Below are 23,678 nucleotides of genomic sequence, written 5' to 3' on the forward strand. Positions count from 1 at the left end.
GAAAACAGGTGCTAATGTAGGTCTTTAGTAAGCGCGGTAGCGAAAGCGAACTTTCGTAAAGCGGGGACACCTGTAAAACAGAAAATGTTAGGAAACTTGCAGGTGAACAACATCTGTGTAAAGAGAGACAGTTAATGTGTTAATGAGGAGCGGTTAACACTTCATCAGCATGTTAATGCACACAAAATGCTGGAGGAACTCGGCAGGTCTGACGGCATCTATGGAAATGAGTAAACCCAGGATGAAATCTCCACTCAAAAGGTTGACTGTTTATTCCTTTCCACAGATGCTAGAGGTGAGATCCTCTAGTATTTTGTGTGTGTTTGTCTGGATTTCCAGCACCTGCAGGATCTCTTGTGTTATTAACATGTTAACCCTGTATCCATGGATGCTGCTTTCTACCAAGTGTTTCTGACATTTTGTGCTTTGGTTTCCAGATGTTCAGCATCTGCATTATGTTTTATTTTTGACACAATGTTTTTATTTAAAGCTTAAGATATGAATGCACAGTTTGAGATTAACTCTTCAGAATATTTACAATACCTGACATATGACATTTATTTGCAGATCATGAGAAACAGCCTGAAACAGACTATAATTCCATTCCAATCTCCAAGATGGCTCAAATGTTTCATTCTCCGTGAAAAATATGGACTTCACATAATATACACTAGTTGTGCACTGAACTTGGAATCACAAAATATTCAACTTCAAATAACCAGTTGCAAATCTCTAAGCACTCATGTGAAAGAAGTAAATTCATTTTAAGTGAATATCAGAAAGAATTTTGATGGACATATAAAAAGGAAGAAGATGGCTGAGATAAGTGTGGAATCCGATCCTGGCAAATTAATGACAGGAAGCAAAGAAGTGACAAATACTTATTTTTCTTACATCTGTCTTTTCAGCGAGAATACAGCTTATATCCCTCGGATTACAAATGGGTTAATTTAAGGTAACATGGAGGAAGTGGTGTGCGACACAGAAGCAAAGAACTCTACAGCTCCAGTGAGTGAGATACAATTCCCACCATTGTCTGTAAGGAGTTTGTATGTTCTCTCCATGACCATGTTTGGGTTTTCTTCGGGTACTCCCTTTTCTTCCACATTCCAAAATTGACGGACAGATTAGTAAATCATTGCCTTGCTGTGTGCTGGCTCCAGAAGCGTGGGAATGTGTTTGGGCTGTCCCAGTGCATCCTTGGAACGTGTTGGTCGTTGGTGTAAACAGTGCAGGTTTCGGTGTTTCAATGTACATGTGACAACTAAAGCTAATCTTTAAAATCCCAATCACAATGGACAAAATGTCAGAGAAGCTCACGTGACTACATGGAGACCAGTTGGAGCAGCGGTCCCCAACCACTGGGCCGCGAGGAAACGCTATGATTTGGCGATAGGAGTCAGCTGCACCTTTCCTCATTCCCTGTCACGCACCGTTGAGCTTGATCGCACGCGAGGTCATTACGCACCTGTCATCCATGTCAGTGCGGGAAGGAGATCAACTCCTCGAGCTGGCAAATGACGGCAGGCTGAAAAGTATGTTTGACATAACATCTCTGCCGGCATTCTGGATCAAAGTCAAGGCTAAATATCCTGAGATAGCCACGAAAGCACTGAAAACGTTGCTTTCATTTCCAACATTTTTCTGCGAAGTGGAGTTTTCTGCAATGAATGCAGCGAAAACAAAGCTGCGGAATAGACTGGACACAAGGAACCCCCTTCGAGTATTGCTGTCTCCCGTCACCCCTCAATAGGACCGTCTTGTTGCAGGAAAACAAGCCCGGGCTCCCACTGATTCAGCGATATTGGTGTGTTGCAGTGATTTTATATGTTCATACGGGGAAAATATGTGCTGTGTGTTTAATATTCAAACGTTACTTAAATGTTATGATGCTATTGACTTATGTGACTTAGATAACCATATGACAATTACAGCACAGAAACAGGCCATCTCTGCCCTTCTAGTCCATGCCTTCTAGTCCATGCAAACAACTTTGCAGAAAAAAGATCGACATGTACACGCATGTGCAGGTCACACATGCGCACTGGTGCCCGCGCAAGGCTTCATGGTCATTGTAGTGTTTCTCGGGGTGAGCTCAATGTATTTGACTGCTACTCTTGTCCGTTGGCAACCCTACCGCCACCCCCTCCCCCACCCGAGGTCGGCCGGTCCACAAATATTGTCAATATTAAACCGGTCCGCAGTGCAAACAAGGTTGGGATCCCCTGAGTTGGAGAATCCATTGGTTTTAAAGGAAAGGGCTGCAGAGATCATATACCTATTGGTTGAAAATTTCCAAACCTTCCTAAATTCCAGGGATTGGAGAGTCCTGGATTCCATTGTGTCTTATGATGTGGAAGACCACAGAATTGTGATGTTGATTTTGGATACTGAATTGTACTGAACATTAAATAAAACAAATTCTGATATGTCTTATCCATGGTCTTCTCTACTGTCAAGATGAAGCCACACTCAGGCTGGAGGAACAACACCTTATATTCCATCTGGGTAGCCTCCAACCTGATGGCATGAACACTGACTTCTCCAACTTCTGTTAATGCCCCACCTCCCCTCCGTACCCCATCCGTCATTTATGAATTATTATTATTTTTCTCTCTCTCTCTTTTTTCTCCCTCTGTCCCTCTCACTATACTCCTTGCCCATCCTCTGGGCTTCCCCTCTTTCCCCTTTCTTTCTCCCTAGACCTCCCGTCCCATGATCCTCTCGTATCCCTTTTGCCAATCAGCTTTCCAGCTCCTAGCTCCATTCTTCCCTCTCCTGTCTTCTCCTATCATTTTGGATCTCCCCCTCCCCATCCCACTTTCAAATCTCTTACTATCACTTATTTCAGTTAGTCCTGACAAAGGGTTTCGGCCTGAAATGTCGACTGTACCTCTTCCTATAGATGCTGTCTGGCCTGCTGCGTTCACCAGCATTTTTTATATGTGTTGCTTGAAATTCCAGCATCTGCAGATTTCCTCGTGTTGACATTTTGACCTTTGTCTCAGTGGAGGTGTTTGGACATTCACAGGTGTTCTGTTACTTATAATGGGCTCTCCTTGTTAAAGTGGAATTCTAAATGTATAAATGTATTCCAACAAAAGTAAATAGTGACATTGTAATTTCAGTGGATGACAGTGCAACGTGGTACATCTTGGCCCAATTAAGCACTTGCCCCAATTAGTCAAAGTTTCATGGAAATAGTTAAAAAAGTGTAAAAAAAAGACAAACTGAGTGACAAATTATGTATGTATTTCAATGAAATGCAGAGCAAATTTAACAATACCAATACTAGTATAGTACGATCAAGTTGTTTGTTAGTTGCTCAGTTATTGACTGAGAAATTCAGAATGGCTACAAGGTGGAGGGAATCAATTGGGGCCCTTTAAATGGCCGACGGATTGGATGAGGACAACCAGTCAGGAGGGCTGGAATACAGGAGTATAAATACCACCGGAATAGACATACCCAGGCATCACCACTGATGAAGATGGCAGAATTTGTCATTGGAACATCAGTTATAATTGACACCTGCGCCTGGCTAGAAGCCCGAGAAGAGTTTATTAGTCATTGTAGTTATTGAAAGTGTACTGATTCACCAGCTGTTTATATTTGTACTTATGTTTACATAAACTCGATATGCTTTGAGTTCACCACAGAATGTCTCTCTGGTGTTTCGCGATCCCTCCCCCTTCCCTTCCCCTTTTCCCAATCGTGATTCCCCTCTCCCTGCTCCCTTCCCACTCTCAGTGCACAGCAGAGACCCACATCAGAATCAGATTTATCAGAAGTCAAGAATTTTGTTTGCAGCAGTACAGTGCAATACATGAAATTACTACAGTGCCATGCAAAAGTCTTAGGCACCCTATATACATGTGCCTAAGACTTTTATTATAGTACTGTAAATTCACATTGCTTCTTTGAAAGGAGTCCCTCCCCTCCCGAATCTGAGATTATCACTTGTAAAGAAAGAGCTAAATTTGATTCCTCCTTGGTCGCTGCTCAAATGTACAATACAAAATGGGTGTTTCTAAGACAAAATGGTGTTAGTTTAGAATGTGGGAATGTTTTGAGAAAGTACAAGAAACCAGTCCACAGCAGTGTTTGGAGAGTTTAGTGTGAGCACTAGTGGGCACTAGTCTATAATGCTGAGAGCAGATGATGGTAGAAAACGTCTTTGTCTGGAAAGGGGAAGATTCTGCAGGTGCAGATGTGGCCTGGCATTTTTGCATTTTCTTGAAGGATATAAAAAGGGGCAATTCTGTTGTGCAAGTGGGAATCTTAAGATGGGTTGTGCCTTTTCCAAGAGCTGGATATAGAGACAAGGACAACAAGAGGGAGAGAGAGGGAGACTGAAAAAGCTGTTGGACACTTGTAGTGCCCTCCATCACTACGTTGTGTGGTTTGGATCAGTGATTGGTTTTGTCTCTTTTACTACTTTAATAATCATTAATAATGACCATTAAGTAAACCTTTTAATACATTGTTCATTACATGACATAGGAGCTCTATTTTTACAAAATAACAAAGGCTGAAAATGTAGCGCAAATTTATTTTATGACATAAACATAGATAATATGTAACATTGAGCATTGAACCATTGTGTAGAATAGATGTTATGAAATGGAAGATTAATGTAGGACTCCATCAACAGGAAGGAAAATTAAATACCAATTACACTGGACAACAAAGATATTGCTTCCTCAATATTTTATGATGTATCTTATGGATTTTGGGCTGCTGATCATGAAAACCACCACAAAGTTTCCCTATTATGCACCATTTTCTAAAAAATCGACCACATTTGTCATTTTAATTCATAATTCAAGTCAGAATAACTGATACCAATATTAAGGAAGGCATTATTTGTCGGTCCACAAATTAAACAGGTCACCAATGACAGGCAATTTGAAGAACCTCTAGCGGAACCGAAGAAAATCACCTGGAATGCATTCAAGCATGTTGAAAATTTCCTTAGCAACTACAGAGCACCAGACTATGCAGCTGGTTGACAACTTGCTTCAAGCATACAAAACCATGAAATGTAACGTGTCACTCAATTCATTTTCTGCATTTGCATTTACACTTCTTCCTTGCAAACCTTGTTCTGGTCAGTAATGATCATGGGGAAAGGTTTCACCGGGACATTGCAGTCATGGAGAAACGGTATCAGGGCACTGGAATCCATCAATGCTGGCTGATCATTGTTGGACACTTCAGCAAGAAACCTCAGACACTGCGTACAAATGCAAATAGTCAATAAAATGGTTTTAGCTGAGTCAAACTAATGCAAAGCGTCAGCACTGTTCTGCGATAAAACAGATTATATTCAATAAATGCTAGTTTCTTGTTTAGCCAAATTCCTACATGATACAAGTAGTCTGAATTTATATTTGTTTTCAGCTTCAAGCAGTCAATCATAAACAGAAATAAAAATAAAAATTCTGAAGAAGTAACACTTCCAAAAAAATTTGTTGTCCAGTATAAACTGAGAGGGCCTCCAAGAAAACAACATGCTTCAAGCACGCAAAGAGTGCTTGTGGGTTAACGGAGGCAAATGCTTAGATAGCATCAGTTAACACTAATGCCACATTTCACTTTCTGTTTTCATGTAAATTGCCCTGCAACTTTCTGCAGTTTTATTTAGATAATGGCCTTTTATTTTGTTCTACCTTCCAAAATGAAGTTCACTATTCCTAATTATACTGCCTTTCACAATTTCTATATAAACTCTTTCTATCCATATTGCATATGATTCATTAATGAATCCAATCTGATGAATAAAGACTTTTAAATATCAACCAGGTTCAGTCTCACAGAGCCTCATTTCAGCGGTTACAGCATGTGATTGCAGGGGAAAGTACCAGGAGAAGAGGGACATTTGGTGGAGATTGAAGAGTGAATCAGGGAGTCACAGAGTAAACAGCCCCTGATGAATTCTGAAAGAGGAGAAGAAGGTCTATCTGATGGTTACAACATGTGGAAAGTGGTGGACGTTACAGACCGTTATCCATTGAATGTGAAGGGTAGGGATTTATCTGCAGTGCTTCTGATGGGCTGGCTTTGAGCAGAAGTCACCCACAGACTGATCGATAGTCCTGAAACCTGGACTGAATGTTTTAATCTGTGGAAATAGGGTTAGTTTGAGTGTTGTTTCATTGTATTCAGTATTGACAGCTGGATATTGCTTCCACATTCACTCAGCTTGGTCTCATCAAAAACTCAGTGACTAGATCCTAGTTCACAACATCTTATTCACCCTCTGTCAGTAGGTATCCATCTAGTACCTACAGTGCTCTGCAATTGTCTTAGGTACATGTATACATCTAGGGTGCCTAAGACTTTAGCACAGCACTGTATTTGTCAACGTGGAGTAGAAAACGTATTTGTTAATCTGGCAGGAGCAAAGTATGTTGGGAATGGTGATGGTGTTGCGCTGCAGGAGGGGTGTGGAACACAGGGCAGAGAAGGACTGCTGGGGTGGAGGATGTTGCAGGTGCAGACTTGTCCAGCCCTGAGAAATCAAGCAAGGTCATTTGATTCCAAACAATTTGTTTATTGATTATTACAGAAGTCTTTATGGTGCTTCCTGCTCCCTGTCCTCTCCCTTCCCCTTTTCCCAACCATGATTCCCCTCTCCTTGCCTGTGCAATACATAAAATTGCCAAAGTAGTAGGCAAATATCTCAGGCACTCTAGCTATATATATGTGCCTTAGACCTTTGCACAATATGTTCAGCAGTGATTGAAAGTTTGTGCACCCTTAAGAATTCTTTCTATTTCTGCATAAATATGATATAAAATGTAATCAGATCTTCACGTAAGTCCTAATACTAGATAACATGAACCCACTTAAGTAAATAACATAAAATCATTAGACTTGTTCATTTACTTGTTGAGAAAAATGATCCAATATTACATGTATTTGTTGGAAAAAGTATGTGAACCTTTGCTTTCAATAACGAGTGTGACCCCCTTGTACAGCAGTAACTTCAGCCAAACGTTTCCATTTACTGTTGATCAGCCTGCGCATCAGGTTGGAGGAATTTTAGAACATTCTTCCATACAAAGCGATTTCAGTTCATCAATATTTCCGGGATACCTTAGTGAAATCCCTCTTCTGGTCGTGCCACAAACATCTCAATTGGGTTAAGATCTGGACTCTGACTTGGCCATTTCAAAACATGAATTTTCTTCTTTTTAAACCACTCCAGTGTTGATTTACTCTTGTGTTTTGAATCATTGTTTTGTTGCATCATCCAACTTCTATTGAGCTTCAGGTGACAGGCCACTACCTTAACATTCTGTAAAATGTCTTGATACAATTTGGAATTCATTGTTCCCTCAACAATTGCGAGCTGTCCAGGCCCTGAGGCAGCAAAGCAACCTCAAACCATGATGCTCCTTCCACCATGTTTCACAGTTGTTAAGAGGTTTTGGTGATGGTATGCAGTATACTTTTTCCACTAAACATAGCAGTGTGTATTTCTGCCAAAGAGTTCAACTTTTGTCTCATCTGTCCATAGAATATTGTCCCAGAAGCATTGTGGAACATCCAGGTGGTCTTTGCAAACTTGAGGCGTGCAGCAATGTTTTTTTTGGAGAGCAGTGGTTTCCTCCATGGTGTCTTTCCATGAACACAGTTGTTTTTCAGTGTTTTTCTTATAGTGGACACATGAACAGAGAGTTTAGCAAGTTGTAGAGATTTCTGCAGATCTTTTGTTGTTACCCTTGGGTTCTTTTTCACCTCCTTCACCATTGCCCGTTGTACTCTTGTGATCTTTGCAGGATGCCCACTCCTAGGGAGAGTAGCAAGTGTACTGAACTTCCTCCATTTGCAGACAATTTCTCTTACTGTGGACTGATAAGCATTCAGGTCTTTAGAAATGCTTTTGTAGCCTTTTCCAGCTTCATGCATCTCTACAATTCTTCTAAAGTCATCTGAAAGTTGTTTTGACCGAGGCATGGTGCACATAAAGAAATCTTTCTTGAGAAGTCCAGGATCTGTCAGTAACCTGACTTTGTGTGTCTTTTTTTTATACCTGTACAACCCACACCTTCAATCTCATCTCATTGATTGGAACACTTGACTCGAAATAGCTTTGTAGAGGGCATTACCCGAGACATCGCATACTTTTTTGAACCTCAACTGTGATTATTTAAATGGTGTACTCAGTATGACGAGAAGATGTAGAATTGTTTGAGTGTTATTAGTTTAGGCAGTTTGTGTTTGTCTTTTATTGTCACTTAGATTAAAATCAGATCACATTTTGTGAGTAATTAATGCATAAAACCAGGTAATTGCAGTGTTCACAAACATTTTCTTGCAACCGTATGTAGCTATCCATTTAGCCACTTTATGAGGTACTGTACACCTGCTCATTGATGCAAATATCTAATCAGACAATCATGGCTTTGACTCAGTGCATTAAAGCATGCAGACATAGTCATGAAGTTAATTGTTCTTCAAAGCAAACATCAGGATGAGGAAGAAGTTTGATCTGAGTGACTTTAACCATGGAATGAATGTTAGTACCAGATGTGGTCTGAGTATCTCAGAAACTGCTGATCTCCACACAACAGTCTTTTAGAGTTTACAGAGAATGGTACAGAAACAAAAAACACCCAGTGAGTGGCATTTCGGTGAGTGTAAACACCTTGTTAATGAGAGAAATCAGAGGGGAAACATCAGACTGGTCCAAGCTGACAGGAAGGTGACAGTAACTCAAATAATGGCAGATTGTAACAGTGAATTGCAAAAGGGCTACAGCAGCAGAAGATCACAAACATACATTCAGTGGCCACTTTATTGCTAAGTACATTGATGAAGGAAGAGTAGTAGATGTTGTATATATGGATTTCAGCAAGCATTTGATAAGGTACCCCATGCAAGGCTTATTGAGAAAGTAAGGAGGCATGCGATCCAAGGGGACATTGCTTTGTGGATCCAGAACTAGCTTGCCCACAGAAGGCAAAGAGTGGTTGTTGACGGGCCATATTCTGCATGGAGGTTGGTCACCAGTGGAGTGCCTCAGAGATCTGTTCTGGGACCCTTACTCTTCGTGGTTTTTATAAATGACCTGGATGAGGAAGTGGAGCGATGGGTTAGTAAGTTTGCTGATGACACAAAGGTTGTGGGTGTTGTGGATAGTGTGGAGGGCTGTAGGAGGTTACAGCGGGACATTGATAGGATGCAAAACTGGGCTGAGAAGTGGCAGATGGAGTTCAACCCAGATAAGTGTGAAGTGGTTCATTTTGGTAGGTCAAATATGATGGCAGAATATAGTATTAATGATAAGACTCTTGGCAGTGTGGAGGATCAGAGGGATCTTGGGGTCCGAGTCCATAGGGCACTCAAAGCAGCTGCGCAGGTTGACTCTATGGTTAAGAAGGCATACGGTGTATTGGCCTTCATCAATCGTGGAATTGAATTTAGGAGCTGAGAGGTAATGTTACAGCTATATAGGACCCTGGTCAGACCCCACTTGGGAATAGTGTGCTCAGTTCTGGTTGCCTCACTACAGGAAGGATGTGGAAAACATAGAAAGGGTGCAGAGGAGATTTACAAGAATGTTACTTGGATTGAGGAGCATGCCTTATGAAAACAGGTTGAATGAACTCAGCCTTTTCACCTTGGAGCGACGAAGGAGGAGAGGTGTACCAGATGATGAGAGATATTGATCATGTGGATAGTCAAAGGCTTTTTCCCAGGGCTGAAATGGTTGCTACAAGAGGGCACAGGGTTAATGTGCTTGGGAGTGGGTACAGAGAGATGTCAGGGGGTAAGTTTTTTACACAGAGAGTGGTGAGTGCATGGAATGGACTGCCAGCAATGGTGGTGGAGGCGGATATGGTAAGGTCTTTTAAGAGACATTTGGATAGGTACACGGAGCTTAGAAAAATAGAAGGCTATGGGTAACCCTAGTAATTTCTAAGGAAGGGACATGTTTGGGACAACTTTGTGGGCTGAAGGGCCTGTATTGTAGGTTTTCTATGTTTCTATGTATCTAATAAAGTGTTGCTGTCCATCCAGCTAGCTACCTATGTAGCTATTTTTATAGTTACTTACACTAATATTTCATGTCTTCAACTTTTGCCACAAAACAACAAATTTCACAACAGATGTTAGTGGTAATGAGCCTGATCCTGGTTCTGAAGTCTGCTCCTGGTGCTGAAGTCTGCTCCCTCCATGATTCCTTCTCCTTGTGTCCCACCCCACTATTTTTCCTCCTGGCACTTATCCCAGAAAGCAGCCAAAGTGCTCCACCTGCTCATTCACCTTCTCCCTCACCTCCATTCAAGCCCCAAACAGTCATTCCAGGTGAAGCAACACTTCACCTACGAAACTGCTGGGGTCATCTATTGTGTCCAGTGTTCCCAATGCGGACTCCTCTATATTGGTGAGACCTGACTTAAATTGGGGACCGTTTTGTTGAGCACCTCTGCTCCATCCACCATAAGTGGAATTTCCCGGTGGCCAACCACTTCAATTCCTATTCCCATTCCCGTTCAATGACTCCTCATTTACTACAGTGAGGCCACTGTCATGGTGGAGGAGCAGCACCTCATATTCCATCCTGTTTGCCTCCAATCTGATGGAATGAACATCGATTTCCTTCTCTGGTAAAATGCTTTTCTCTCCCCCTCCCTCTTCTTCTATTCCCCACTCTGGCCTCTTATCATCTGCCCATCACTTCTCCACGGTGCTCTTTTCTCACATGGTCCAGGTTTTCTCCTTTCAGATTCTTTCTTTCTCAGTCCTTTGCCTTTCCCACCTACCTGGCTTCACTTATCACTTTCTAACTAGTCCTCCATCCCCCTTCGCCACCTTTTTATTCCAGCATCTTCCCCCTTCCTTTCAAGTCCTGCTGAAGGGTCTTGGTCCAAAAAGTCAATTGTTTATTCATTTCCCTTTCAGATTTTTTTTGATTCAATGCCACCTCCGTCCAAGAGGGGGAGCAGGTGTCCATGGAAAAGATTCACATTGCTGCACAACATTCTGCAATCTCCTTCACTACTTGTGGTGTTGCTGATTGACCTGAACATTGACTTTCTGATGTGAGGAAAGATGATTGATGAAGCAGCCCAGGACACTCTGCTGAAATTGTCCGGCACTGCTGATCTGAGACACGTTGTTGACCTCAACATCCAAAACCATTTTCCTCTCTCTGCTTCGAGATTGATAACATTCTTATTACCAAGAATGTGATGATAATAACATTTTTATTATCAAAGCAGATTTGAAAATGTAAACAACAGGAATTCTGCAGATGCTATAAATTTAAGCAACAAACATCAAAGTTGCTGGTGAACGCAACAGGCCAGACAGCATCTATAGAAAGAGGTACAGTCAACGTTTCAGGCCAAGACCCTTCGTCAGGACTAACTGAAGGAAGAGTTAGTAAGAGATTTGAAAGTGGGAGGGGGAGGGGGAGATCCAAAACGATAGGAGAAGACAGGAGGGGGAGGGATGGAGGGATACCATCAATCAGGGCCCCAAACAGTCCTTCCAGGTGAGGTGACACTTCACCTGTGAGTCGGCTGGGGTGATATACTGCGTCCGGTGCTCCCGATGTGGCCTCTTATATATTGGCGAGACCCGACGCAGACTGGGAGACCGCTTTGCTGAACACCTACGCTCTGTCCGCCAGAGAAAGCAGGATCTCCCAGTGGCCACACATTTTAATTCCACGTCCCATTCCCATTCTGACATGTATATCCACGGCCTCCTCTACTGTAAAGATGAAGCCACACTCAGGTTGGAGGAACAACACCTTATATTCCGTCTGGGTAGCCTCCAACCTGATGGCATGAACATCAACTTCTCTAACTTCCGCTAATGCCCCACCTCCCCCTCGTACCCCATCTGTTACTTATTTTTATACACACATTCTTTCTCTCACTCTCCTTTTTCTCCCTCTGTCCCTCTGAATATACCCCTTGCCCATGTTCTGGGTCCCCCCCCTCCGTCTTTCTTCCCGGACCTCCTGTCCCATGATCCTCTCGTATCCCCTTTTGCCAATCACCTGTCCAGCTCTTGGCTCCATCCCTCCCCCTCCTGTCTTCTCCTATCATTTTGGATCTCCCCCTCCCCCTCCAACTTTCAAATCCCTTATTCACTCTTCCTTCAGTTAGTCCTGACGAAGGGTCTCGGCCTGAAACGTCGACTGCACCTCTTCCTAGAGATGCTGCCTGGCATCATACTTGTTTGGGTATTTACAGAAAATGTCCTTTATTACTACAATAGCTTCTTGGACAACGTAGTTTACTTTTGTCTGAATGAGCTCAAGTAGCGTACTCACGCAGCGTTCTGATTGCTCAATTTTAATTGCACGTCATCCAATTGCACGCACAGCTCTTTATACAAAGTCATCATCTACTTCAGTGGCGTACTCCTTCAATTCTGCCAAAACCTGTGCAATGTTGGCTTGAGAAGCTAATCGAATCATAATATCCAGTTTTTGCAGTTTCACATATATTGGATCGTGGTATCTTTACAAAGAAAACCTTTGTTTCATGCTTAAGAACCTCAGAACTTTTCTGTACAATGAGGTTGATGTTCCGGCGGGCAACGTATTGGAATTCTGGTTCTACAGACAACAGCGTTACCAGTGGGGGAGCCAGTTTCTTCAGCAAAGTGCCATAGTAATCCAAGTCCTTTGAAAGCATTTCCATGAATTTCATCAGAACCTTTACAGCCAATAAAACAACAGCTGAGTTGGTGTGAGATAAACATGGCGTCACACACTCACAGATGCCTTGAGCTTCTCAGTCATCCTTTGGGCTATAATTGGCCAAACAGTCAAGGATAAATATCTGGCCCCATTCAGTACATTCATTTAAGGCTGTTAAAAGCTTGTTGATTGTCTGAAAATTGAGGTCTAACAAGTTGCTGTTTGGATGAGATTCCACAATCTCCAGCAGAGCAACCACAGCATTTGCAACGACCATTGGATTAGAGTCAGATATAAGATCCTTTAGAGTGTCCAGAAATCCCTGATCTTCCAACAGCTGAGCACTGATGTCATGTAGCTTGGCTACACATACAGCAGCAGTTTTTCATACGTAAGGGCCCTCATCCTTTAGACATTTTTGTAGGGGCTCACACAAGTACTCAGTAATTTTATCCACACAGATGCAACCTATTGTTCTCAAGGCCAGCGCTCTGATAAGTGGATTGGGATCTTCACAGTCCTTAACAAAAGTGTTGACAGCCATAATTGCCACATCTAATTGGCTCTTTGCATAGTTCATTATACAGAGGTACACTAGCTTCAACTCCAAATTGTCTGTCTGCATACAGTTTATGACATTAGGAAAGAGGGCACTGACATCTTTGCCACCGGTCATTGAAGTAATCTGTTACTAAGGAAACCAGCATGAAGTCAATAGAAATAAGGCAAACATGTAGTGAGGTCATGGAACCTATACAGATTGAAGAGGAGGAGGTGCTTGCTATCTTGAGGCAAATCAGAGTAGATAAATCCCCAGGACCTGACAGGGTATTCCCTCGGACCTTGAAGGAGACTAGTGCTGAAATTGCAGGGGCCCTGGCAGATATATTTAAAATGTCGGTATCCACGTGTGAAGTGCCAGAGGATTAGAGGATAGCTCATGTTGTTCCCTTGTTTTAAAAAGGCTCAAAAAGTAATCTGGCAAGTTATAGGCCAGTAAATTATTGGAAAGAGTACTAAGAGATGGGATCTACAAGTATTTGGATAGACAGGGACTTATTAGGGAGAGTCAACATGGCTTTGTGCGTGGTAGGTCATGTTTAACAAATCTATTCAAGTTTTTCAAGGAGGTTACCAGGAAAGTGGATGTAGGGAAGGCAGTGGATGTGGTCTATATGGATTTCAGTAAGGCCTTTGACAAGGTTCCGCATGGGGGGTTAGTTAGGAAGATTCAGTCGCTACGTATACATGGTGAGGTAGTAAATTGGATTAGACATTGGCTCAATGGGAGAAGCCAGAGAGTGGTAGTGCAGGATTGCTTCCTTGAGTGGAGGCCTGTGACTAGTGGTGTGCCACAGGGATCAGTGCTGGGTCCATTGTTATTTGTCATCTATATCAATGATCTGGATGATAATGTGGTAAATTGGATCAGCAAGTTTGTTGATGATACAAAAATTGGAGGAGTAGTAGACCGTGAGAAAGGTTTTCAAAGCTTGCAGAGGGATTTGGACCAGCAGGAAAAATGGGCTGAAAAATGGCAGATGGAGTTTAGTACAGACAAGTGTGAGGTATTGCACTTTGGAAGGACAAACCAAGGTAGAACATACAAGGTAAATGGTAGGGCACTGATGAGTGCAGTAGAACAGAGGGATCTGGGAATACAGATACAAAATTCCCTAAAAGTGGCATCACAGGTAGATCGGGTCCCAAAAGCTACATTGGCCTTTTATCAATCAATGTATTGAGTATAGGAGTTGGAATGTTATGGTGAGGTTGTACAAGACATTGGTGAAGCTGAATTTGGAGTATTGTGTGCAGTTTTACAGGAAGGATGTTAATAAGGTTGAAAGAGTGCAGAGAAGGTTTACAAGGATATTGCTGGGACTTGAGAAACTGAGTTACAGAGAAAGGTTGAATAGGTTAGGAATTTATTCCTTGGAGCATAGAAGAATGAGGGGAGATTTGATAGAGGTATATAAAATTATGATGGGTATAGATAGAGTGAATGCAAGCAGGCTTTTCCCACTGAGGCTAGGGGAGCAAAAAACCAGCAGACATGGGTTAAGGGGGAAGGGGGAAAAGTTGAAAGGGAACATTGGGGGGGCTTCTTCACACAGAGTGGTGGCAGTGTGGAATGAGCTGCCAGATGAAGTGATAAATGCGGGCTCACTTTTAACATTTAAGAAAAAGTTGGACAGGTATATGGATGAGAGGTGTATTGGGGGAGGATATGGTCCAGGTGCAGGTCAGAGGGACTAGGCAGAAGAATGGTTCAGCACAGCCAAGAAGGGCCAAAAGGCTGTTTCTGTGCTGTAATGTTTCTATGGTTTCTAATTACTTTCTTCACTGCTTTCTTTTTCTCCTGCTTCTCTCTGTTGAGTTCTGCTTTTTGAGTTGGAAGATTTCTCCTTTCTTGGTTGTTGTGAAATATTTAGAATCAGTCATGGTGAATGGTCCTCTCCACCGAGGTCTGAGTTTCCCTCGATCCCAGTTCTTGATCAGGACAAAATCTCCAGGCTCAATCTTGGTGTAGTCACCTTTAGGCTGGGTTTCGTCTTCCCGATAGTCCTGTTGTACTTATGAACGCAAGCTGTGGAAAGTTTCAGTTAATTTGCATTAATATTTTCCCATCTCCTCCCCCAAGGTCTGCATATCTAATTTTGCAGGTAAGCTTTTGGGGAGAAGCGACAAACAAGGTCGGGGTCCCCGTGGGGTTCTCAAAGGCTTCCCGTAGATAATTTCTGCAAGTGATAACCCCGTCTTACGTGATGGCGTGATTCTCATATGGAATAGGGCTAAGGGTAAAACCTTCAGCCAGGTCAGTCCAGTCAATTGTGTAAGTTTGGCCAACTTATCTTTCAAGGTACCATTGGCTCATTCCACTGTTCCAGCTGCTTTCTGATGATGGGTATAGTGGAACTGCTGTTTTATAGCAAGTTCTTTACAGACTTCCTCATTTATTTTGGCAAAAAAATGTGGCCCATTGTCCAAGCTTATCATTTCTGGAAGTCCATAGTGAGGAATTATTTCTTTTAGCAATATTTTCACAACAGTCACAGCAGTATTGTTAGTTGTAGGAACAGCTTCAATCCATCTGCTAAATACATCTACTATCACTAAGCAATGCTTATAACAATGCACTCTAGGTAATTCTATAAAATCAAGTTGCAAACAGGAAAAAGGTCCACCAGGCAAGGGGGTAGCTTCAGAAAGACAGGGCATCCCTTTTTCAGCATTCGTGTTTTCTACAAATTAAACATGCTGTGGCTCGCTTTCTGGAAATCAGGGTGTCACCAAGATTGTAATAATGTATTAACCATTCCCCCCTTGCCCAAGTGTGTACAATTATTTACATAATCTATCAAAATAAGTAAAAACACAGAGGGAACACAGACCTGTCCCGCAGGGGTCACCCATAAATTGGTCTGAGGTTCAGTGTGGCAACCCATTTGGGACCATTGTTTGTGCTCTCCTTAGGGGCATCCCCCTTTGAACGTATGTATTTCCCCCATATCTGGCATACCCGTCCTTAGATTTTGTCTAATAGGAGCTTGCTGGGTCCCCGAGGAGACTAAAAGTGTGGGATTCAAGGCTGACTGTTCAACTGCTACATCAGCCCTAGCATTGCCTTTAGATATCTCATCAGATTCCCCAGTATAGGCTGCACATCTAACAATATGCAAAACTCAAGGTAGCTGTAGAGCGGTGAGTAAGTTGTTTACAAAGGTAGCATTACTAATGTGGGGCGGGGGAGTCCAGAGGGAGTCAGGGATCCTCAAAATTTGGTAGTCAGTGTGTAATGGGAATCTGTGTAAATGTTTGCACTTCAGTCCGTTGCTAGGATACAGTAGCTCAGCTTCCTGGGCGGAGACAGCTGCTTCAAAGGAGACTCAATTACTTCACTGTCATCATTTATCGCATAGCCAGAACATTGTTTTCCTGCTGCATCGACAAAAGAGTTTCCATCCTCATAAGACGTTGCCTCAGGCTTGAGGGGGTATTGCCGAAGGGGTGGGAGAGTCCTTCTTTCACAGTGATCTGGATGGGGGGCAGTTGGTGCAGCCAACTTCGTGGCCTGAAATTGTCCAGAGATGGGGTACAACGTCTTGGGGTCGGTCAATATTAAAAATGTCTTAACGGATGTCCCGTCTTCACCTCTGACTCCTTCCAGTATTGGAGTTGGCCCGCGGCCAAGTCTTGCCAGTCTCCCTTGGTGCTGGAGGCTTGTTTCATCAAGATGTCAGCAAGGAACCCTAGGCTCTTTGGCTTGAACCCAGGGCAAACCTAACAGTGGTATGGGGAACCACCAGTCCTGTCAAAGGGAATCTGGAACTTCGGCCAGTAATACACTGCCCTCTCTTCCTTTAACCACTCCAATCACCGTGACTGGGAACTTCTGTCCCTCGAGGGGTGCATAATATTGGCTTTCCTCAGTGGCGCACCCCGTAGGGTCATAGCACAGGGTCACATGGGGGTCGACCGCTGGCAGTGGGAGCTTAAGCAAAGTGGAGTCCAGATTAAGTGCCCACCACTGGGGGGGGTCAGTAACTGGTGAAGCTGTCAGTTGTTCACTAGTCCCAGGGTGATACCATTGTCTGTGCTTAGAATCTCGGCTTCCAACGGACAGAGCTAGTCTCACTCTGCTAGATTACACCCCATACTGGTGGTGGCTGTAAAAGAAACCTCACACTGGGTCCCCCTGGAATTCCACGTGTGTTCCGTGCTTCGGTTCCCATTTATGATCCCCAGATATAGCCCGCTCACGTCCTCCTTCCCGCTGAACATATTCACCTTTACTACTAGTTCCCTACAACACACATAAAAGTTGCTGGTGAACGCAGCAGGCCAGGCAGCATCTCTAGGAAGCGGTGCAGTCGACGTTTCAGGCCGAGACCCTTCGTCAGGACTGCAGGCTACTAGTTCCCTCCTAGGTTGATCGGGATTCGAAAGCCGTGTCCCAGTAATATGTCAAAGCTCGTCGTATTCAATTTTGGTCATTGCCAGGCCAATCCATATTATTAGTTTTAATCATGTTGGCTAACTTAATTGGTAAGCATTGAAGCAGTAAGGCATTAAACTGGGGACCGGATTCCCATTATTAGAGGCTTGGTCTCCTGTGAAAGTGCCGTAGCAGGCCACAAAATCGCTCCTGATAGTCTGGTCCCGATTTCTCAGGCTTAGGTTTGCATTCAGGTATTTTAGTGATATTTACAGGTTGTTGGAGAGCCCTCTCCAAGGCTTGAATAGTCTGGTCTGTCTGTTCATTCTCATTACAGATTCCCACCTGTAACTTGTGATAGGTTTGGTATCTTAATTCTGCCTTCCATTTCCGCCCCTCATCAGCTGAGAGAATCATGTTGCAGAGACCGAATAAATCTTGTGGGGTCGCATTATACACTTGTAGAGTACAGCGGACATTTTGAGCAAACTGTGCTGATGGTTCTTTTCTATCTGGGGCCTGATTTATGATCATTATCAGTTCTTGAGGCTTCCAGGATGCATACGCAGGGACTACTGCGGGCTGTCCCTCCTCGGCTGCTCTTGAACTGGACAGCATTCGGGTGGGCAGTTGTCTCTGTGGAACCATTAACTCTGGGGTTTTATTGGATTCTTCCCTCCCTGTCTCGGAATAATTCCCTTCCTGGGTCTCGGCACCAAATGTAAACTTAAATTTGCCAGACCTGTGTACATACATCTATTGATGCTTCTGGACACATGTTCAGTGATGTTCCTGGAATCATCGGGTGTTTCGGGTCTTTCAACATCATACAACCTCCTCCAGGTGATCCAGCCGGGGCTGATCAGACCCCAGCTTGTGTCCAGATGGCTAGCTACTTATGACTCCATGGCTCCCTTCTTTTGAGCCACAGCCATCTTGAGGCCCTCTCTGCCGCATCGGTGGTACTGCGGATGGCTCTCCTCTTCCTCTCTCCCTCGATGCCCAAAATGCTGAAGGCTCTAACTAAAGAACGGGCTATGAATCCCCTACAACCAACCTCCACTGGGAGACACCTCGCTCTCCATCCAGCCTGCTGACAGTTGCTGACCAATCCTGCGTACTTGGAGAGCTTCCTTTCAAAGGCCTCCTCCAAGCTATCTTCCCATGGGACTGTCAGCTCCAGCAGCACCACTTGCTTAGTAGACTCAGACACCAGGACAATGTCTGGTCGCAGGGTGCCAAAGCAACTCTGAGAATTTATTGCTTCAGAATTTCCTGTCATCAATCAGCTACCTATGCTCACATACCTGTTGCCTACCTTATTGTGCAGCAAGAAGTATTGTATCAACGAGCTGGGAGATCTTGTAATGAAAGATTATCTTTACGCTGTCCACTGTCATTGTGGCATTTGACTCTGTTGTGGCATTTATGTACATTCTAATTCTGTTCCTTCCGTGATCCCCACGCCACCAGGTTCAGCAACAGTTATCACCCACCAATCGTTCTTGTGTTCTTATCAGGCTCCTGAGCCAGTGTAGACAACTTCCCTCATCCAAACACTGAAGTGATTCCACAAACGATGGACGCAGTTTCAAGGAGTCTACAACTCATATTCTCAATAGCTATTACTTTATTTATTATTACTTTTCTTTTTTTCATTTTTCTATTTCTACAATTTGAAATTTGAAGTTGGAAAAACTGTTATTAAATGCTTAGCAATACACACAAATTTCTGGAGGAACTCAGTAGGTCGGGCAGCATCTATGGAAACGAATAAACAGTCGACAGTTCAGGCTGCGATCCCACATCAGGACCAATACCAGGATGTTGTTATTTGCTGTCATGTTTTACAGATTGGTTATAGAAGAGTGAGGACTGGAAATCACAGACTGTCATCCAAAACTTCTCATTGTTGACGACATTGTTCACCATTGGATGGGGATCTCTAAACTTGCAATGTTATTCTCAGGTATGTAGTTGGTCCCATTCAAAGACCACTCACCAGATTAAAATATTATACTTCTACACAGTTAACTTTACATGTTTTCAGTAAAACCAATACGTAATTTTGATTGGTCAGGCAGTATCTGCTGAGAGGAAAATAAAATATACTGATAAATAACCCTGTCAGAGCTGAAAAGTGAGAAAGGAAAAGTGGGGTGGATGGGATGAAACACATGGAATGTCTGTGATAGGACGGAGTCCAAGGGGTTCAAGGTGGAAAAATGTGGCTCCAGCTTTCAACAATACAACAGCAGAGTCATTGTGGGTAGGTGAAGACTGTGTTCCAATTTCATTTCAGAATATTCAGTAACACTCATTCAGTGTGGGTGACTGTCACTATTGGAAACCCAGTGTAAATAGAAGAATCACACCATCCCACAAACTACTCACCCAGCCAGTCACACGCTCCACTGTGGTGGAGTCTGTGGAGTCGACATTTGCCTTATCAACCACCTCTGAACAGGTGGAACTGGAGTTTAAGCCAGTGATCTGCCAGAGAAATAGCAATTGAGCATCCTAGAGTTTGCTTTTTGATGTTTTTCCAGCATCTGCAGGTATTTGCTCGACAACCTGAAAAGTCAACTGTTTCTTTCCCTTAGATACTAACTGACTTGCTGAAAACTTTCAGCATTTTCTGTGTTCAAATAACTTTCAAGTACAACGACTTTAGCTGAGTAACTGTTACAGCTTATTTTCACTTAATTATCAATTAAATTCTGTACTCATCACAAAAATACCTTTCTGTAATTATCTAGACATTGAAATCTGCTAAGAAGTTGTCCTGACCGTTTGATGGAAAGCAGGAGTGTTCTTTTGATTGTAGTTGTAAATCTGTACTCCTTTGTGAGATAGAAACATAGAAAGATTGAAAACCTACAGCACAATACAGGCCCTTCAGCCCACAATGCTGTGCTGAACATGTACTTGCTTTAGAAATTACCTAGGGTTACCCATAGCCCTCTATTTTTCTAAGCTCCATATACCTATCCAGGAGTCTCTTAAAAGACCCTGTCATATCTGCCTCCACCACTGTGGCCGGCAGCCCATTCCATGCACTCACCACTCTCTATGTATAATAAAAAAAACAACTTGCCCCTGACATCTCTTCTGTACGTCCTTCCAAGCAGCTTAAACTGCCCCCTTATGTTAGCCATTTCAGCCCTGGGAAAAAGCATCTGACTATCCTCACGATCAATGCCTCTCATCATCTCAAACACCTCTATCAGGTCACCTCTCATCCTCCGTGGCTCCAAGGAGAAAAGGCCGAGTTCACTCAACCTATTCTCAGAAGGCATGCTCCCCAATCCAGGCAACATCCTTGTACATCTCCTCTGCAACCTTTCTATGTTTTCCATATCCTTCCTGTAGTGAGGCGACCAGAACAGAGCACAGTACTCCAAGTGGGGCCTGACCAGGATTCTATATAACTGCAACATTACCTCTCAGCTCCTAGCTCAATCCCACGGTTGATGAAGGCCAATGCACCATATGTCTTCTTAACCACAGAGTCAACCTGCGTAGCAGCTTTGAGTGCCCTATGGACTCTGACCCCAAGATCCCTCTGATCCTCCACACTGCCAAGAGCCTTACCATTAATACTATATTCTGCCATCATATTTGACCTACCAAAATGAACCACCTCTGGGTGGAACTCCATGTGCCACTTCTCAACCCATTTTTGCATCCTATCAATGTCCCGCTGTAATCTCTGACAGCCCTCCATGCTATCCACAACTCCCTCAATATTTGTGCCGTCAGCAAATTTGCTAACCCATCCCTCCACTTCCTCATCCAGGTCATTTATAAAAATCATGAAGAGAAGGGGTCCCAGAACAGATTCTTGACCACACCACTGGTCACCAACCTCCATGCAGAATATGACACACCTACAACTTTTTTTAAATTCAGATTTTTATTATTATTTATTTTTATTTTACAAAGCAGCACAGCATATCACAGAGCAGATACAGTACAGCATATTCACACAGCCATCCCATGACAGGAAAACAAATAAAACTTAGAGACAGAAAGAAGTTCTAATTTAAGTTTAAATTAACTTACAACCAAAATTGATCCCAAGTGTCTTGCACTTCTCTCTCACTGTTAATTCTTTCCTACATGTTACAACCATTATTTGCCTTCTGTGGGCAAGCCAGTTCTGGATCCACAAAGCAATGTCCCCTTGGATCCCATGCCCCCGTACTTTCTCAATAAGCCTTGCATGGGGTACCTTATCAAATGCCTTGCTGAACTACATCTACCGCTCTACCTTCATCAATGTGTTTAGTCACATCCTCAAAAAATTCAATCAGGCTCGTAAGGCACGACCTGCCTTTGACAAAGCTATACTGACTATTCCCGATCATATTATGCCTCTTCAAATGTTCATAAATCCTACCGCTCAGGATCTTTTCCATCAACTTACCAACCACTGAAGTGAGACTCACTGGTCTATAATTTCCTGGGCTATCTGCTCCCATTCTTGAATACACTTAATTTATGGATTACAGCAAAATAACTTTTAAAATAATCACCAGTAATGCTGTGTGATTTCAACAGGAAATATTTCTTCAGCACTATTAAAATCCCTCAATTTAACTATTTAGTTACAGGTTATCTGATCCTGATCCTGTCACTGGTGTTAATAGAAGCTTCACATGTAGATGATTGTACAGAATGGGAGTATAAACATAATGGTTTGTGCTGTCCATCGTGTGAAGCAGGTAAGCCATGCCTCTATCGTATAGAATCCCTACCACTATAAACTATAGATTTTTTAAAACTTAAAAATGCTTAAAGTATGGGTGGTTAAAATTAATAAATGATTCATTAGTGACATTTCCCTTTTAGTATGAGATAAAAGATTGCTCTTTCTCCTTTGGTTATAGAGAATTGAAGGTCTGTCTTTAATATTTCTGCAGAGTAATTGGTTTCTCATTCATGTATATGACCAGTTTCTGTGGGATCTGAAATTAACGTTGTTCACAGGCCTGTAACCCCAGCACTGGTCAGCTGGCTCTGATGGATGGGCCACGGTGTCGTAGGTAGGCACAACGCCAGCTTCCTGAAGCAATCCCTTCTGAGATTTGAGCAAAGTAATGTAACTGTTCTGAGATCATCAGCGTAGTGGAAGGTGGTCATCAACAGTGCAGCACCTACTCGGCAATAATCTGCTTACAGATGCCCAGTTTGGGTTCCGTCAAGGCCATTCAGCTGCTGACTTCATCACCTCCTTCGTCCAAACATGAACCAAAGAAATAAATACCAGAGGTGAAGTGAGTGATAGCCCTCAATATCAGGGTAGCATTTGACTGAGTATGCCATCAAGGTGCCCCAGCTAAAATGGAGTCAATGGAAACCCCTCTGCTGGTTGGAATCATACCTGACAGAAAGGAAGGTGGCTGTGGTCGTTGGAGGTCAATCATCTCATCCTCAGGACATCACTGCAGGAGTGACAGCTGACTCCCCAAACTCTGTCCACTATCTACAAGGCTCAGGTGAGGAGTGTAATGGAATACTCGCCACTCGCCTGGATGAGTGCAGCCCCAGCAACACTCAAGAAGCTTGATACCATCCAGTACATGGCAGCCCACTTGATTGGTGCCCCTTCCACAAGCACCCAATCCCTCCACTGCTGATGAACAGTTGCAGCAGTGTGTACTGTCTAAAGATGCACTGCAACAACACACCAAAGTTCCTAAGGCAGCTCCTTCCTGTCCCACGACCACTATCATCTAGAAGGAGGAGAACAGCAATATCTGGGAACACCACCACCTGGAAATCCCCTTCCAAGTCACTCACCATCCTGATTTCCTGGTGTCATGGATTCTTGATTACCTGACTGGCAGACCACGGTACGTGTGCTTGCAACACTGTGTGTCCGACAGAGTGATCAGCAGCACTGGAGCTCTACAGGGGACTGTCTTGTCTCCCTTTCTCTTCACCATTTACACCTCAGACTTCAACTACTGCACAGAGTTTTGTCATCTTCAGAAGTTTTCGGATGACTCTGCCATAGTTGGATGCATCAGCAAGGGAGATGAGGCTGAGTACAGGGCTACT

General features: G+C 43.2%; 2 protein-coding genes across 6 annotated transcripts in view; both read left to right on the forward strand.

Moving 5' to 3' along the window:
* The window catches only part of LOC140188582 (tumor necrosis factor receptor superfamily member 5-like), a 66,563-nt gene extending 62,902 nt beyond the window's left edge, over window positions 1-3,661 (forward strand). For all 3 annotated transcript variants that reach the window (XM_072245000.1, XM_072245001.1, XM_072245002.1), the window contains one exon: window positions 568-3,661. The gene's annotated coding sequence lies outside the window, so the exon portion shown is untranslated. The remainder of the gene's footprint in view (window positions 1-567) is intronic.
* Window positions 3,662-19,437: 15,776 nt separating this feature from the next.
* LOC140188504 (tumor necrosis factor receptor superfamily member 5-like) overlaps window positions 19,438-23,678 on the forward strand; it is a 40,918-nt gene continuing 36,677 nt past the window's right edge. For 2 of the 3 annotated variants that reach the window (XM_072244836.1, XM_072244835.1), the window contains exons 1-2: window positions 19,438-19,581; window positions 22,223-22,339. In XM_072244836.1, coding sequence (XP_072100937.1) covers window positions 19,548-19,581; window positions 22,223-22,339 — 151 coding nt within the window. In that variant the 5' untranslated portion in view covers window positions 19,438-19,547. The remainder of the gene's footprint in view (window positions 19,582-22,222; window positions 22,340-23,678) is intronic. The other variant, XM_072244837.1, reaches the window with a different exon arrangement.

Source organism: Mobula birostris, chromosome 27 (assembly GCF_030028105.1).
Source record: "Mobula birostris isolate sMobBir1 chromosome 27, sMobBir1.hap1, whole genome shotgun sequence".
In the NCBI taxonomy this organism is placed as follows: Eukaryota; Metazoa; Chordata; class Chondrichthyes; order Myliobatiformes; family Myliobatidae; genus Mobula; species Mobula birostris.